Source organism: Saccopteryx bilineata, chromosome 8 (genome assembly GCF_036850765.1).
Source record: "Saccopteryx bilineata isolate mSacBil1 chromosome 8, mSacBil1_pri_phased_curated, whole genome shotgun sequence".
Taxonomy (NCBI): Eukaryota; Metazoa; Chordata; class Mammalia; order Chiroptera; family Emballonuridae; genus Saccopteryx; species Saccopteryx bilineata.
The window spans coordinates 53,377,089-53,392,947 of NC_089497.1; the positions used below are offsets into that span (position 1 = coordinate 53,377,089).

General features: G+C 39.2%; 1 protein-coding gene and 1 pseudogene across 4 annotated transcripts in view; one reads left to right on the top strand and one right to left on the bottom strand.

The window, feature by feature from the left end:
- The window catches only part of CCDC14 (coiled-coil domain containing 14), a 72,967-nt gene that overhangs the window by 33,783 nt on the left and 23,325 nt on the right, over nt 1-15,859 (bottom strand). For all 4 annotated transcript variants that reach the window (XM_066241513.1, XM_066241515.1, XM_066241514.1 and 1 more), the window contains exon 9: nt 14,547-14,688. In XM_066241513.1, the coding sequence (XP_066097610.1) occupies nt 14,547-14,688 (142 nt within the window). The remainder of the gene's footprint in view (nt 1-14,546; nt 14,689-15,859) is intronic.
- Nucleotides 8,059-10,506, top strand: LOC136312163 (Y-box-binding protein 1 pseudogene; annotated as a pseudogene).

Here is a 15,859-nt window from a genome sequence, read left to right on the forward strand (position 1 = left end):
TTAGCCTGGCTGCTTCCACTCAGCATAATGATCTTGTGGTTCATCTGTGCTGTTGCACATACCAATAGTTCCTTTCTTTTTATTGTTGAGTGGTGTTCTGTTGAATGGTACTGACAGACATTTGGGCTGTCCCCTATGAACATTCAAATCAAGTACATATGCTTTCAAATCTTTGCAGTAAAAACCTAAGAGTGGAATGACTAGATCATATGGTATGTTTAATTTGTAAGAAGCTGACAAACCATTTTCCAAAGTGATTGCATCATTTTACATTTCCATCACTAAATAATGGAAGTTTCAGTTCCTCCACATCCCCACTAACACTTGGTATGGTCTTTTAAATTTTAGCCATTCTAGTGAGTATAGTGGTCTCATTGTGGTTTTAATTTGCATTTTCCTAATGAGTAATGACAATGAGCATATTTTCACAGGCTTACCTGATTCCATCTATTTTCTTTGCTATAATGTCTATTCAAATATATTGACCACTTTAATGAGCTGCAACAGTTCTTTATACATTCTAGATACAAGTGCTTCATCAGATAAATGTATTGCAAATATTTTCTGTTGTTCATTTTTAGTAATAGTGTCCTTAAAAAGCAAGTATCTTAAATTTTGATGAATTTTTCTTCTACTTACATTTTTTGTTATTTTAAAAAAACCTTTCTCAACCTAAGATCACTAATATTTTCTCCTGTTTTCTTCTATCAGTTCTGTAGATTTAGCTTACATATTAAGATCGATGACTCATTTCAAGCTAATACTTTTATATGGTGTGAGTTAATGTTTTTGTTTTTTGTTTTTAAATAATATGGCTCTCCAAGAGATCCAAGATGGTGGCAGAGTAGGTAGAAGCTACAACCACCTCCTTCCATGGCTAAACTGGAGTTACAATTAAAATACAGACCAACGAACCTGAATAAAAACTGAAAGTTAGCTGAAGAGAAGTCTTAAGAAGCCACATAGAGACTGGTAGGAAGGGTGGAGATGCAAAAAAGGGCTGGCCCCACTCCCACAGCAGCATATGAGGTTTGAGAGAGAACTCAGCTGCAAAGGTTCCCCCTGAGAAGAGTAGGGTCTCGACCCCAAGTCAGGCTCCTCTGCCCAGCCCAGCAGATCTGGGAAGAGGTGCCCACAAAACATCTGGCTGTGAAAATTAGCAGGAACTGTGTCTATCCAGGGGAGGCAGGATTCTGCGAGAGACACAGGCACCTGCTTAAAGGGTCAACACAAAATCATATTTGCAGCTACTCGCTCTGGGCTCCGGTGGAGGGAAAGCAGAGTGGGCTAGAGTTGCATGAAGAGATTCTGGGGTTTGTGGCTCTGGACAGAGAGGTGAACGGACAGCTGCCAGGATCCCTGTGCTGAGTCATTCTCCCACACTGTAGATGCCATCTTTCTTCGGGGGAACATTCCCCTCCTCACAGCACCAGCCTGGAGGAAAGCAACAGCCTCACACTCTGGACTCTCTGTCACCCACCCTGAGAAGCTTGCACCTTGTTGAGGAGTCCACAGTCTAGACCAGAGTGTAGAGGTCTGAGCAGACTCAGGGGCTGTCTGACTGGTGTGGCTTTAAGGCAGTGGCCATTCATCCCACTTTCCTGTGAACCTGACTGGCAACCCCCCCATGGGAAATCTGCCAGCCAAACTCTCCTGGCTCTTGGTGGCTCCACCCCCGCCCCCACTCCTGGTGGCTCTACACTGCCAAGGTCTGGGTAGAATGCAGGACTATTTTACCCAACAAGAATATCATTTAAAATTGAAGGAGAAGTAGAGAGCTTCCCAGACAAGAAAAAGCTAAAGGAGTTCATTACCACCAAACCAATATTACAACAAATGTTAAAGGGTCTTACTGAATAATAAGAAAAAGAAGAAAACAGAGGAACATAGTTAAAAGAAAAAAATCACAATAAATACGTACCTATCAATAATCACTTTAAAAGTAAATGGCTTAAATGCTCCAATCAAAGGATACAGGGTAACTAAATGGATAAGAGAATAAGACCCATATATATGCTGTCTACAAGAGATGACCCATCTCAGAATGATACATGCTAACTAAAAGTAAAGGGATGGAAAAAGATATTTCATGCAAATGGAAATGAAAAAAGAAAGCTGTGGTAACAATACTAGTATCTGACAAGAGACTTTAAAACAAAGGTAAAGAGCCTGATCAGGCGGGGGTGCAGTGGATAGAGCGTCGGACTGGGATGCAGAGGACCCAGGTTCAAGACCCTGAGGTCGCCAGCTTGAGCACGGGCTCATCTGGTTTGAGCAAAAGCTCACCAGCTTGAGCCCGAGGTCGCTGGCTCAAGCAAGGGGTTAGTCGGTCTGCTAAAGGCCCGCAGTCAAGGCACATATGAGAAATCAATCAATGAAAAACTAAGGTGTTGCAATGTGCAACGAAAAAACTAATGATTGATGCTTCTCATCTCTCCGTTCCTGTCTGTCTGTCCGTGGCTATCCCTCTCTCCCTCTCTCTGACTCTCTCTCTGTCTATGAAAAAAAACAAAAAACAAATAAAACAAAGGTAAAGAGACAAAGATACTACATAATGATAAAGGGAGCAATCCAACAAGAGGATATAACCCTTGTAAACATTTATATACCCAACATAGGAGCACCTAAATATGTAAAGCAAATCTTGATGGACATAAAGAAAGAGATCAACAGTGACAGTCATAGCAGGGGATTTTAATACCCCATTGACATCAATGGATAGATCTTCCAGATAGAAATCAACAAAGAAATAGCAGCCTTAAATGACACACTAGCTCAACTGGATTTAATTGATATATTCAGAATACTTCAACCCAAAGCAGAAGAATATACATTCTCTTCAACTGGATATGAAACATTCCCATGTTAGGACACAAAACAAGTCTGAATAAGTTTAAGATTGAAATCATGTCAAGCATCTTATCTGACCATATGGTATGTAACTAGAAATCAGTCACAAGAAATAAAATGAGAGGCACAGAAAGACATGAAGGCTAAATAACATGTTACTAAACAATTAATGGGTTAAGAATGAGGTAAAGAAAGAAATAAAAACATACCCTGAAACAAATAAAAATATACTGTCCAAAATCTATGGGGCACAATGAAAGCAACCCTAAAAGGGAAATTCATAATCTAACTTCACACGTAATGGAACTAGACAAAAACAGAGCCCAAAGTAGAAAAGAACAAAATAATAAAAGATCAGATCAGTAATAAACAAAATAGTTTAAATAAAATTTTTAAAAATCAATGAAACTAAGAGCTGATTCTCTGAAAAGATAAAGATTGACAACCCTTTAACCAGACTTATCAAGAAAAAAAGAGGAGCAAAATAAATAAAATGAGAAATAAAGGAAAGAATTAAAAACTGACACCACAGAAATACAAAGTATTATAAGAAAATATTATGAAAAACTAAACTATATACCAACTAATTGGACAATCTGAATGAAATGGATATATTCCTAGAAACATACAATCTTCTAAAATTAAATCAGGAAGAATCAGAAAATCTGAATAGACCAATTACAACTAATGAAATTGAAGCAGTAGTAATAAAAAAAACAACCTCACAACAAATAAAAATCCTACATTGAATGGCTTCCCACACGAATTTTACCCAACATTCAAAGAACTAACACTTATCTTCTCAAACTTTCCACAAAATTCAAGGAGTGAAGACTCCCAAGCACATTTTACAAGACCAGAATTATCCTAATTACAAAACCAGATAAAGATACTACAAAGAAAGAAAATTATAGGCCAATATCCCTGATGAACACAGATGCTAAAATTTTCAATAAACTATTAGTAAATTGGATCCAGCAATACATTAAAAAGATCATTCACCTTGATCACCTCTCCCTCTCCCTCTCCCTCTCCCCTCTGCCTCTCCCTCTCCCCTCTGCCTCTCCCTCTCCCTCTCCCTCTCCCTCTCCCTCTCCCTCTCCCTCTCCCTCTGCCTCTCCCTCTCCCTCTCCCCTCTGCCTCTCCCTCTCCCTCTCCCTCTGCCTCTCCCTCTCCCTCTCCCTCTGCCTCTCCCTCTGCCTCTGCCTCTGCCTCTGCCTGATCAAGTTGGATTTTATCCAGGGATACAAGGTTGGTACAATAAGTGCAAAGAAATAAAAGTGATACACCAAATACACAAACGAAGGATAAAAATCACATGATCATATCAATAGATGCAGAAAAAGCACTTGATAAAATCCACCACCCATTTATGATAAAAACTCTCAGCAAAGTGGGAAGAGAGGGGACATATCTCAACATAATAAAGGTCATATGTCAGAAACTCATAATCTACATCATACTCAATGGGCAAAAACTAAAAGCATTTCTCTTAAGATCAGGAACAAGACAGGATTGTCCTCTTTCACCACTCTTACTCAACATAGTACAAGAAGTCCTAGCCACAGCAATTAGATAAGAAGAAGAAATAAAAGGTATCCAAATTAGAAAGAAAGAAGTAAAACTGTCCTTGTTTGTAGGTGGCATACCATATTTAGAGAACACTAAAGATTCCACCAAAAAACTACTAGCACTGAGAAATGAATTCAGTAAAGTAGCAGGATACAAAATAAATATTTGGAAATCAGTTGCATTTTTATATACCAGTAATGAATTATCAGAAAGGGAAACTAAGAAAACAATCCCATTTACAGTTGCACTTTTAAAATACCAAGAAGTAAATTTAACCATGGATTTAAAATACCTGTACTAAAAAATTATAAGACACTGAAGAAAGAAATGGAAGAAGATATATACAAATAAGTGGAAGCATATACCGTGTTCATGCATAGAAAGAATTAACATCATTAAAATGTCCATAGGACCCAAAGCATTTATAGATTTAACACAATTATCAACATACCAATGGCATATTGCACAGAACTAGAACAAATATTCCAAAAATTTATATGGAACCACAAAAGACCCCAAATAGCCACAGTAATCTTGAGAAAGAAGAAAACTGTAGGAATCATGCTACCTGATATCAAACTATATACTACAAGGCCACAGTAATCAAAACAGCATGGTACTAGCATAAAAACAAACAGAGCTCAATGGAACAAAAAAGAAAGCCCAGAAATAAACTCATGCCTTTATGACCAATTAATATTTGGCAAAGGAGGAAAGAACATACAATGGAGTAAATATAGCCTTTTTAATAAATGGTGTTGGGAAAATTAGACAGATACATACAAAAAAATGAAATTAAACCACCTTCTTAAAACATACACAAGAATAAACTCAAAATGGATTAAAGACTTAAATATGACTCAAATCCAAAAAAATCCTAGAAGAAAACATAGCAGTAAACTTCAGACATTTCTCATAGCAATATTTTTCCTGATATGTCTCCTTCAGCAAGGGAAACAAACAAAATAAACAAATGGAAGTACACGAAATTAAAATGGTTTTGTACCGCAAAGGAAACCATTAACAAAATGAAAAGACAACCCATTTGAATGGGAAATTATATTCACCAATTATATATCTTTTAAGGGGTTAATGTCCAAAATTCATAAATAACATATACAATTCAACACCAAAAAAAAAAACAAAAAAAAAAGAAAAAAAACAATCCAATTAAAAAATGGGCAAAGGACCTGAGTAGACAAACAATGCCCCAAAGAGGACATAAAGATGACCAAAAGACATATGAAAAGATTTTCAACATCACTTATCAGAGAAATGCAAATTAAAATCACAATAAGCCAGAATGTCTATCAGCAACAAATCAATAAAGAAGTGTTGGTGAGGATGTGGAGAAAAGGGAATCCTCATGCGCTGTTGATAGGAATGCAGATCGGTATAGCCACTGTGGAAAACAGTATGAAGTTTCCTCAAAAAATTAAAGATGGAACTGCCCTATTACCCAGCATTTCCACTATGGGAATGGGTCCAAAGAAACCCAAAACACAAACTCAAAAGAGTAGGCCCTGGCCGGTCGGCCTGGCGTGCAGAAGTCCTGGGTTTGATTCCCAGCCAGTACACACAGGGGAAGTGCCCATCTGCTTCTCCACCCCTCCCCCTCTCCTTCCTCTCTGTCTCTCTTCCCCTCCCACAGCCAAGGCTCCATTGGAGCAAAGATGGCCCGGGCGCTGGGGATGGCTCCTTGGCCTCTGCCCGGGCGCTAGAGTGGCTCTGGTTGCCAGAGCGACGCCCCCGGAGGGGCAGAGCATCGCTCCCTGGTGGGCATGCCAGGTGGATTCCGGTCGGGCGCATGGGGGAGTCTGACTGTCTATCCCAGTTTCCAGCTTCAGAAAAATAAAATAAAAAAAAATAAAAAATAAAAAAGAGTATATGCACCCCTCTCTTCACTGCAGCATTATTTACAATAGCCAAGATATGAAAGCAGCCCAAGTGCCTATCAGTAGATGAGTGGATAAAAAAGCTGAGGTACATTTATATAATGGAATACTACCCAGCTGTAAAAAGGAAGAAAATCTTTTATTTTGTGACAGCATGGATGGACCTGGAGAGCATTATGCTAAGTGAAATAAGCCAGTCAGAGAAAGACAGGTAGATATGATCTCACTTGCATGTGGAATCTAATAAACAAAACCAACTAACAAACAAAATAAATAGACTCATAGATACAGAAAACAAACTGACAGCTTTTGGGGGGAGGATTGGGGTGCTGGGTGAAAAAGGTAAAGGGATGAAGGGAAAAAAACCTCCTAGACAATAGTGTGGTGATTCCCAGAGGGAAAGGAAAGTGGGGGAGATAGAATAGGGAAAACGGGGGAAAATGGTGATGGAAGCAGACTTGGCCTGGGGTAGTTAACATACAATATAATATACAGATGATGTATTATAGAATTTTACACCTGAAACCTGTATTTTATTAGCCAATGTCATCTCAATAAATAAAAAATTTAAAAATAGTAATACAACTCTCTAACTGTTCCAGCACTACTACTGAAAAGATTATTCTTTCCCCACTGAATTTCCTTGGCATCTTTATCAAGTCAGTTAACTACATATGTGTGTGAGCTTTTCAATTGCCCATTTGTCTACATTTACACCAACACCATGCTGTGTTTATTACTATTACTTTATCTTGAAATAGAAAAGTGACAATTTTGTTCTCCTTACCCAAAGTTGTACTGGTTATTTTAGATCTTTGAATTTCCATATAAATTTTACAACCAACTTTCTACAAAAATATGTACTGGGATTTTCACTGAAATTACAAAAAAAAAAACAAAAACCCCAAAACAAAAAACCTATGGCTTGATTTGGGGAGAACTGACATCTTAAAAATAATGTCTTTAATCTATGGCCATGGTTTATCTCTCTCTTATGTAGGTCTTCTTTTTTCTCAGCAATGTTTTTTAGTTTCACTGTGCAGGTCCTATACATCTTTCATCTATTATTCCTAAATTGTTCATATTTTTTATGCTAATATAAGTTATACTGAGTTTAAATTGCACTTCAAATTGTTCATTGCTAATGCATACAAATATAACTGGCTCTTGTCTACTGATCTCATATCCTACAAGTTTGCTAAGCTCATTTAATTCTAATAGCATTTTTGTAGATTCCTTAAGATTTTCTACAAAGACTGTCATGTCATTTGTAAATAAGATAGTTTTAATTCTTTTTCCAATGAGGGTGGCTTCTATTTTTTTTTCTTGCCTTATTGTACTGGCTAGACCCTCTAACACAATGCTGAATAAAATATTAATCATTATTTGCTGGATATTGAAAAGGCAAGAAAATGAGGGATAAAAAAAAAAAACACAGGAGGCCAGTGTGCTCCAAAAGGAAAGTTTATTTTAAAAGCGCCTAGATCCTGGATAAAGCAGGCTGAAACCAGCAAAAGGGTGTCAGCATTGAGCTGTGGGAGGGAGCAGGTAATTATAGGGGCTGCTGCACCTGGATATACTTAGATTAGCATATTGGAGTTGGTTGCCTTCGTTACAAACTGTCTCATTTTCCCAACCCTCAGGCCCCTCATGATGGCCTTATCTCAAGGATATTTTTCAGAACCTTCCCAGGGTTGGGGGGGGGGATTGCTTTAGGGGAGGGGGTGGGTGGGTGAGGGAGATGCTTACTGAAGAAGTTGCCTTAGTGGAAGTTGGGTGAGGGGAATTTGAGTTTTAAAGGAGCCAATTTAACCCTAACAGATATCATTCAGACATTTTTTATAAAATAGAGATATTACAAACACTACTTTAAATTTACATGTATTAAATTTAGGATTATGTGATTTTAACTGAAGGAAAAGTAGTAAGTAAAACCAGAACTCATTAATGAACTTCAGGCAAATAGTTCGCTACTTCAAAATAACTCCTGGCCCTGGCCACTCAGTGGATAGAGCACCTATCCAGCATGTCCCCATTCGATTCGCAGTCAGGGCACACAGGAGAAGCAACCGTGTTTCCCCGCTCCTCCCCCTCCCCTTTCTCTCCCTTTCCTCCCCCCCAACCACAGCCAGTGGTTCGATTTGTTCCTGAGTGGGCCTGGGCACTGAGTATAGCTTGGTTGGTTGAAATGCATCAGCTTCAGGCACTAAAAATAGCTCAGTACTCCAGCATCAGCCCGACTGGGTTACCAGGTGAATCCTGGCCAGAGCACGCAGGAGCCTGTCTTCTTCCATCACCATTTACCCCTCCCCCCCGTTTTCCCTCTTCTATCTCCCCCACTTCCCTTTCCCTCTGGGAATCACCACACTATTGTCTATGAGGTTTTTTTCCCTTCATCCCTTTACCTTTTTCACCCAGCACCCCAATCCTCCCTCCAAAAGCTGTCAGGAGACACTAACTATAAGTTTAATAGAAACTGAAACAGAATGATTATTTGGGGTGAGGGTAGTAAATACCCCCAAAATAAAACAACAAAACCCCTCAGCCGCCTTCACATTGCTTGGGTCCTTACGGAATGGAACACCCCGACTTCATGTCTGTTTAATTTTTTTTTTGTTTCTAATGGGGCTTTCATTTTTGTAATTCTTTTGCTTCTTTCCTTTATTTTGATGAGCTCATCAAATTCACTTTTCTTCTTTTATTGTCTTGTCTTCCTTAAGATTTCTGTCTTTCTCAATCTCTCTTTTTCTGCCTCTAAAAAGGGTTCTATTATCTTTAATTTTCTGGAGACTGGAATAGTTTCAAGTTTTCTTTGGGAGATTCATCTTGAGATGTTTGTTCTTGATCCACCTTTGTCTCTTCTGTCAGTTTATTTTGAATGTTACGTATGCAAATATTTCTCCTATACATTACTTCTTCCCATAGCTTTTGTGACGTCATTCTCTCCTAGATTTCTTGCTCTTTGCCCATTATTTTCTTCTCAGGTTTCTTTCCAGGCTCCTCCTCCTATGTTAGAAGCTTTTATTTTGAGTTCCATCGGTAGCGGGAGCAGAGAGTGAACCCCAGAGAGCCCTGAGCAGCGCCACTGCAGCCACCGGCCTAGTTACCATGGCACCCCAGGAGAAGTCGCGGCCGCCGCCACCGCGGACCCGGTCACCATCACCGGTCACCATCTCAGCAACCTCGAGCAGTGAGGCCAAAACCACAGTCACCACCAACCCCATGGTCCAGCGCTGCTGACACCAAGCCCAGCACCACTGGCAAGTGGCAGGGAGCGGTGGCCCAGGCGGCCTCACATCGCTGCCGCCTGCTGGCGGGGACAAGAAGGTCATCACAGTGAAGATTTTCAAAACAGTAAAATGCTATGTTTAAGTAACAGATATGGTTTCATCAACTGGAATCACTCCAAGGAAAATATATTTGTACACCAATATTTATTTGCAAATTTATTTGCAATCAAGAAGAAGAATCCCAGGGCACACCTTCATAGTGTAGGAGATGGAGAGAGAGTGGAGTTTGATATTGTTGAAGGAGAAAAGGGTGCAAAAGTAGCAAATGTTATAGGCCTTGGTGGAGTTCCAGTGCGAGGCAGTAAATATGCAGCAAACCATAACCATTACAGACGTTATCCACACCGCAGCAGCCCTCCACCCAATTATCAGCAGAATTACCAGAATAGAGTGTGGGGAGGAGGGGAATGAGGGATGGGGGAGTGCTCAGAAGGCCAGGCCCAACAGCGCTGGCCCTACGGAAGATGACAGTTCTCACATCACTGCATGTGGAGACCCTGTGGGTGTGGACCACAAAAATACAACCCTCCTGTGCAGGGAGACCTGATGGAGGGTGCTGACAACTAGGGTGCAGGAGGACAAGGTAGACCAGTGAGGCAGAATCTGTATAGGGGCTACAGATCACAACTTTGCAGAGGCCCTCCATGCCAAAGTCAGGCTAGAGAAAACCGCAACGAAGACGAAAACCAAGGCGATGAGACCCAAGCTCAGCTGCCACCTCAACGTTGGTACCACCCCAACTTCAATTACCCGCACAAATACCCAGAAAACCCTGAACCACAAGATGGCAAACAGAAAGAGCTGCCCATCCACCAGCTGAGAACTCGCCTGCTCCCTAGGCTGAGCAGGGCAGGGCTGAGGAAATACCGGCCTACCATCTCTACCAGCATCTGGCTTAGTCATCCAGCAAGGAACAATGAACATGAAATGCCAGCAATAAGAAAGGCACAAGGGATTGGAGCTGAAGACCTTAAGTGCTTGCTTTTTGCCTGTTGACCAGATAACTAGAACTATCTGCATTATCTATGCAGCATGGAATTTTTATTACTTTTACCTAAAGATGTCTCTTTTGGGTAATGACAAATGTGTTTTTTTAAAAAAAAGAAAAAAAGACTGGTTCTTCTCAAAACACCTTTAAAGGTTTTTAAACTGTATCATATCTGGTCAAGTTGAGATTTTTAAGTCTCATTTTTTAAAAAATTGGTAATAAAAGTTTACAACTTGATTTTTTCAAAAAAGTCAATAAACTGCAAGCATCTGTTAATAAAGGTCTTAAATAACAATAACAACAATAAAGTTTTATTCCCTAAAAGCTGTTATTAATCAGCAATCCACCCTTGGCTATTTATACCTTCTTGGTTAATTTACCACTTCTACACTGATGACAAATCATTCACTTTTAATCACCATTGTCTCCAGTGTCAAAAATAGTTCCAGGCCCTGGCAGGTTGGCTCAGCGGTAGAGCGTAGGCCTGGCGTGCGGGGGACCCGGGTTCGATTCCCGGTCAGGGCACATAGGAGAAGCGCCCATTTGCTTCTCCACCCCCCCTCCTTTCTCTCTGTCTCTCTCTTCCCCTCCCGCAGGCAAGGCTCCATTGGAGCAAAGATGGCCTGGGCGCTGGGGATGGCTCCTTCGCCTCTGCCCCAGGCGCTAGAGTGGCTCTGGTCGCGGCAGAGTGATGCCCCGGAGGGGCAGAGCATCGCCCCCTGGTGGGCAGAGCGTCACCCCTGGTGGGCATGCCGGGTGGATCCCGGTCGGGCGCATGCGGGAGTCTGTCTGACTGTCTCTCCCCGTTTCCAGCTTCAGAAAAATACAAAAAAAAAAAAAAAATAGTTCCACATATACAGTAAAAGCTCAGTAAAAATGTGTTCAGTGAATAACTCCCAAATCTGTATTTCTATCCTGGGTCGTATTCCTATGTTCCACTTGTACCATACATCCATCCAGATGGTAAAATGACACATTCAGCATGTCTAAATCTTAACCTACTGGCTCTCTGCCATTATATCTTCTAACTCAAGAATAATGTGAAATAAAAAACAAATAATCTATTCTTTCTCTAGTAGCTTCCACTTGGAAGAATTATATTATTATCTGTCAGATGATCAAACTAAAAGATTGAACGCCACCCCATTTCACATTTTTGTTCTGCATGCATGGGTATATAATGGCCTTGTATTTAAATCTAAAATCAGGAAGTGGTCATGAATTCTAACTTGCCCTATAAATATTAAGGCTCTCTCTAGCTCAATGGTTCCTAAATGAAGTAGTATCCCTCCAACCCACACCCAGGAAATTTGGTAATGTGCTAGGGCTTTTGGGAGTCACAATGAATGGGGCACTACAGACACTGTGGATATGGGCCAGGAATTCCACATAAAAACTGCCCCAAAATACCCATTTGCCATAGAAACAGTGCACCTGCTATTTCATTTAAGCCACAAGATGGCGATAAACTCCAAAATATCCTGAAAGATAACTTTCTGGATTAAAAAAAAAATCATGTAGTTTCTAAATGCCCAAATAGAAAACATTTTTGTTTGAAAAGTGCTGAAAAACACTTTCAAATGAGCCAATGTATTCTAACTTTCATTTGTAATGGGGATTACAAATGATACTTTCTAAATTAAGATTTCCAAAGAGGCACAAAAATTCCTACACTTGTGTTGGAAACCTCATTCTGCTAAAAGATCGTATAACTGACAAATTCTCATTTTTCTATAATGCTATTTTTAGAAGGTCAAGTAAACAGTGGAAATAGTATGCTATATAATCTTTGTCTTCTAAGGACCCAGAATCAAAAAACTCTGGTGCCAAGTCTGAATAAGACATCAGACTAATACCTTTTTAAAAAGAATTAAAAACAAATGACTTATAAAGTAGTAAGTATAATATTATTTTCTTAGAGGGTTTATAAATTAGCTCCTAAAACAACTCTAAAATGTTCTAAGACATAGAAATAAATAATAACCATTGGTATTTCCCCTGATCACAATATTAAAATAGTATTGTGAGACTAAGTTCTGGTCGTTTATTTAAGAAAACAATTATTTGAGAGTCGTTTCTTTAAAAACATGCTGGGTTTGCCTGACCAGGCAGTGGCGCAGTGGATAGAGCGTCGGACTGGGATGCAAAGGACTCAGGTTCAAGACCCCGAGGTCGCCAGCTTGGACCCAAAGTTGCTGGCTCCAGCAAGGGATTACTTGGTCTGCTGAAGGCCCACGGTCAAGGCACATATGAGAAAGCAATCAATGAACAACTAAGGTGTCGCAACGAAAAACTGATAATTGATGCTTCTCATCTCTCTTCGTTCCTGTCTGTCTGTCCCTATCTATCCTTCTCTCAGTATCTGTAAAAAAAAAAAAGGTTTATCTTAAATGGCTTACAGTATATTGTTTTGTTTTACAAAATACACCTAAATATTAAAGTATAAATTAGTCTCTACTTCCTAGCAGAGGCAATGCAGAAGTACAGAAATTAAAATGACTGTGCTCTAAAAAAACGAACGGTGCAGGTTTAAGTCTTGTTTCTGTTACTCTCAGGTATATGACCTTGGGTAAATTATGTAATCTCTCTGTGCCTCGGTTTCCTCATCTGTAAATGAAAATACCACAATACCTACCTTATAGAACTGTTATGAGATTTATAGAGATGAAACATATAAAGGTTGTTAATTTCTCAGTACATAAGAAACATCTAATAACTGTTAGAAGTATTGGCTATTAACATTACTATTTATATACATGGCTTTGATTTTGAAAAACAATTATTATAGAGATCATTTAGGCCAGGAATGAAAACAACATTATTAGAATTTAAACCCTGCAAACTTATCATATACCATAGTATCTACAGACAAATGATCATTAGAGAAATATTCCTAAGCAAGTAAATCTCGCTGGGTGTAGCATCTTTGCCAGCTCCAGATCCATGCATTTAAGCTCCTTTACAACTAGGAATCCTAGTATTTTATTGCTTTCCAGTTTCTCGACGTTTGTGCAGGTCCTTCCAGGTCCTACCTGGGACAATGTCTACAGCTTGTGCAACTATAATGCCCTCAGGGCACACTCACACCGCAGTGCTGCAGAAGCACCTGAAAACAGGCTCCAATTCTCTGCAAAGGAGGCTGATAAACAGACACTGGAGTAATGGCCTCGGAGGTCACCACTAAAACATCCCAATTTAAGATGTTATTGATAATCTGTAAGTTATTTCTGTATTTTGAGATTAGATCCCTGATTTACCTCTTTCCTAAGCAAAGTAAGACTATGATTCCAACATAAATTAAGATAGTCAAAATAAATTGAAATAATTTTTTTTCTTCTATGTCTGAATGTGATGGAGCTACTGTAGGTGCTAACTCACATTAGGGGCTCCTTTCTTGTATGGGGAATATGGGAAAATTTTACATCCCAGATGTTTATATTAGGCCGAGTCATATGCTTTGTGTTAGCCCACAAAATGTAAGTGGTGAGATCGTCACTGCTGGGACAGGGTATGTAAAAGTCGGTGTGCCATATCCATGTTCTTTCCTCCTGGAAAACACTGAGGCAATGGCCTCACAGTGAAGGGAAATGGAATCCAGAGTCACAGGATGAAACAGAGCCTCTGATGGCCTATGCTGGTCTTGGTGTGCGGGAGAAATACACTTTTGCTGTCACCGGACTGAGATTTTGAACTTGTTACTGCAGCAAAGCCTAGACTAGTCTGATAAACACACTACCAACCGAGTGTTAGAGGTAATAAAGGTGGGAGAAAACAGGTGCCAGTAGGCAGAGTAATGGAAATGTTAGAGAATGCTAGCAATGTTTGGAAAAGGGGGAAGTGGAAACACAGTAAGACAGGAAATCTGTTTTTCTTATGGATCTCATGGAGCACCTTTGTTCTGACCCTGGAACATCTCTGCATAGAGACAAAAATATTCAGAGCAATTCTTACCTGCGCAACTGAGCGTTTTCACTTCTTAGTGGTTGCACGGCCAGTGCTATTTCAACTTGAATATTTGTGTTTCCACTTGTTGCTGGAAGCAGAGCTATACATGCTTCTAATTCTGTAATCAATCTCTGAATTTCTGAATCCTCTACAAAAGGCAAAAAAAAATGAGTAAAGACACATTGTAAGTTGTTTTTGGATAAGATTATTCATGTATATTATTAGAAAAGGTATGTACATACTTGCTATAAACACAACTCAATTATTTCTAAATTTAATACATATGCCCTATTTTTCTCTTTCCTACTTATTTGGAAAAACTTTAAAGAAATTAAATTCATACACTAAAGATTCATCTTAAATCATACCATTATTATATTAGTGATTTTTCTCAGTTAGGAGCCTGACAGAAAGACAGTTTATACTTGCCTCCTAGTTCACAATACCAAAGGACCGCCAGACTCTCATAATTGCTAAAGGCTTTCCTACAACTGACACAGTGTTCACATTTATAGCAGTCGGATCTGTTGCAAATAATTCACTTTAGGTTATTCAATTTGGCAATATATTGAGGGTTTATTAAAATACGGTTTTATTATTTAATTTTATAAAGGAGATTTAACACAACCAGCCACACATCATTTGATGTAGCATCAAGCGCAACACCCTTTTTTATTTATTAATTGGGAGGAGTGGATGGTTTTGGAGGTGGCAGACACAGGTAGAGGTGAAATTTAAGTCTTTTGTCCTTTTATTGTTCTCCATTTCCAAATATTTTATAGACCAAAAACATTTAATAATTATAATTCCTATTCTATTTAACTGTCTGACACCCCAAAGAGATAGGAAGTAAGTCAATCCCATGGGAATTTTAACACCCTGATGAAAAGTATATGCACACAGTAAACAGCTATGCCCAATTAATAAGCAGTCCTCTACCAATCCTTTGTACAGTGGTTTTGCTCAGTGTTGGAAAGAGTGACCTGGGATCCACCACTTTCTAGCAATATAACTTCAGTCAAATTAATTAACTCTTGCAGTCTCTATTTCTTCAAGGTTAAATGGAGATAGTAGTACATCACAGGGTTGCTGAGAGGATTAAAAGAGGTAATACACACAAAATACTTATCAGTGCCAGGCACATGGTAAATGTTCAATAAGTGACAGCTAATATTGTTAGTATTATTATTTTTGTGACGAGGATTAAGTATCTGGCTAAGTAATAAGTTGAAGGTCTGAAAAAAGACTTTAATGTGTTAAATCTCTGGAACAATAATGCTATATTCCTATAGATACATTTTAAGATTTGGTATTTTGTC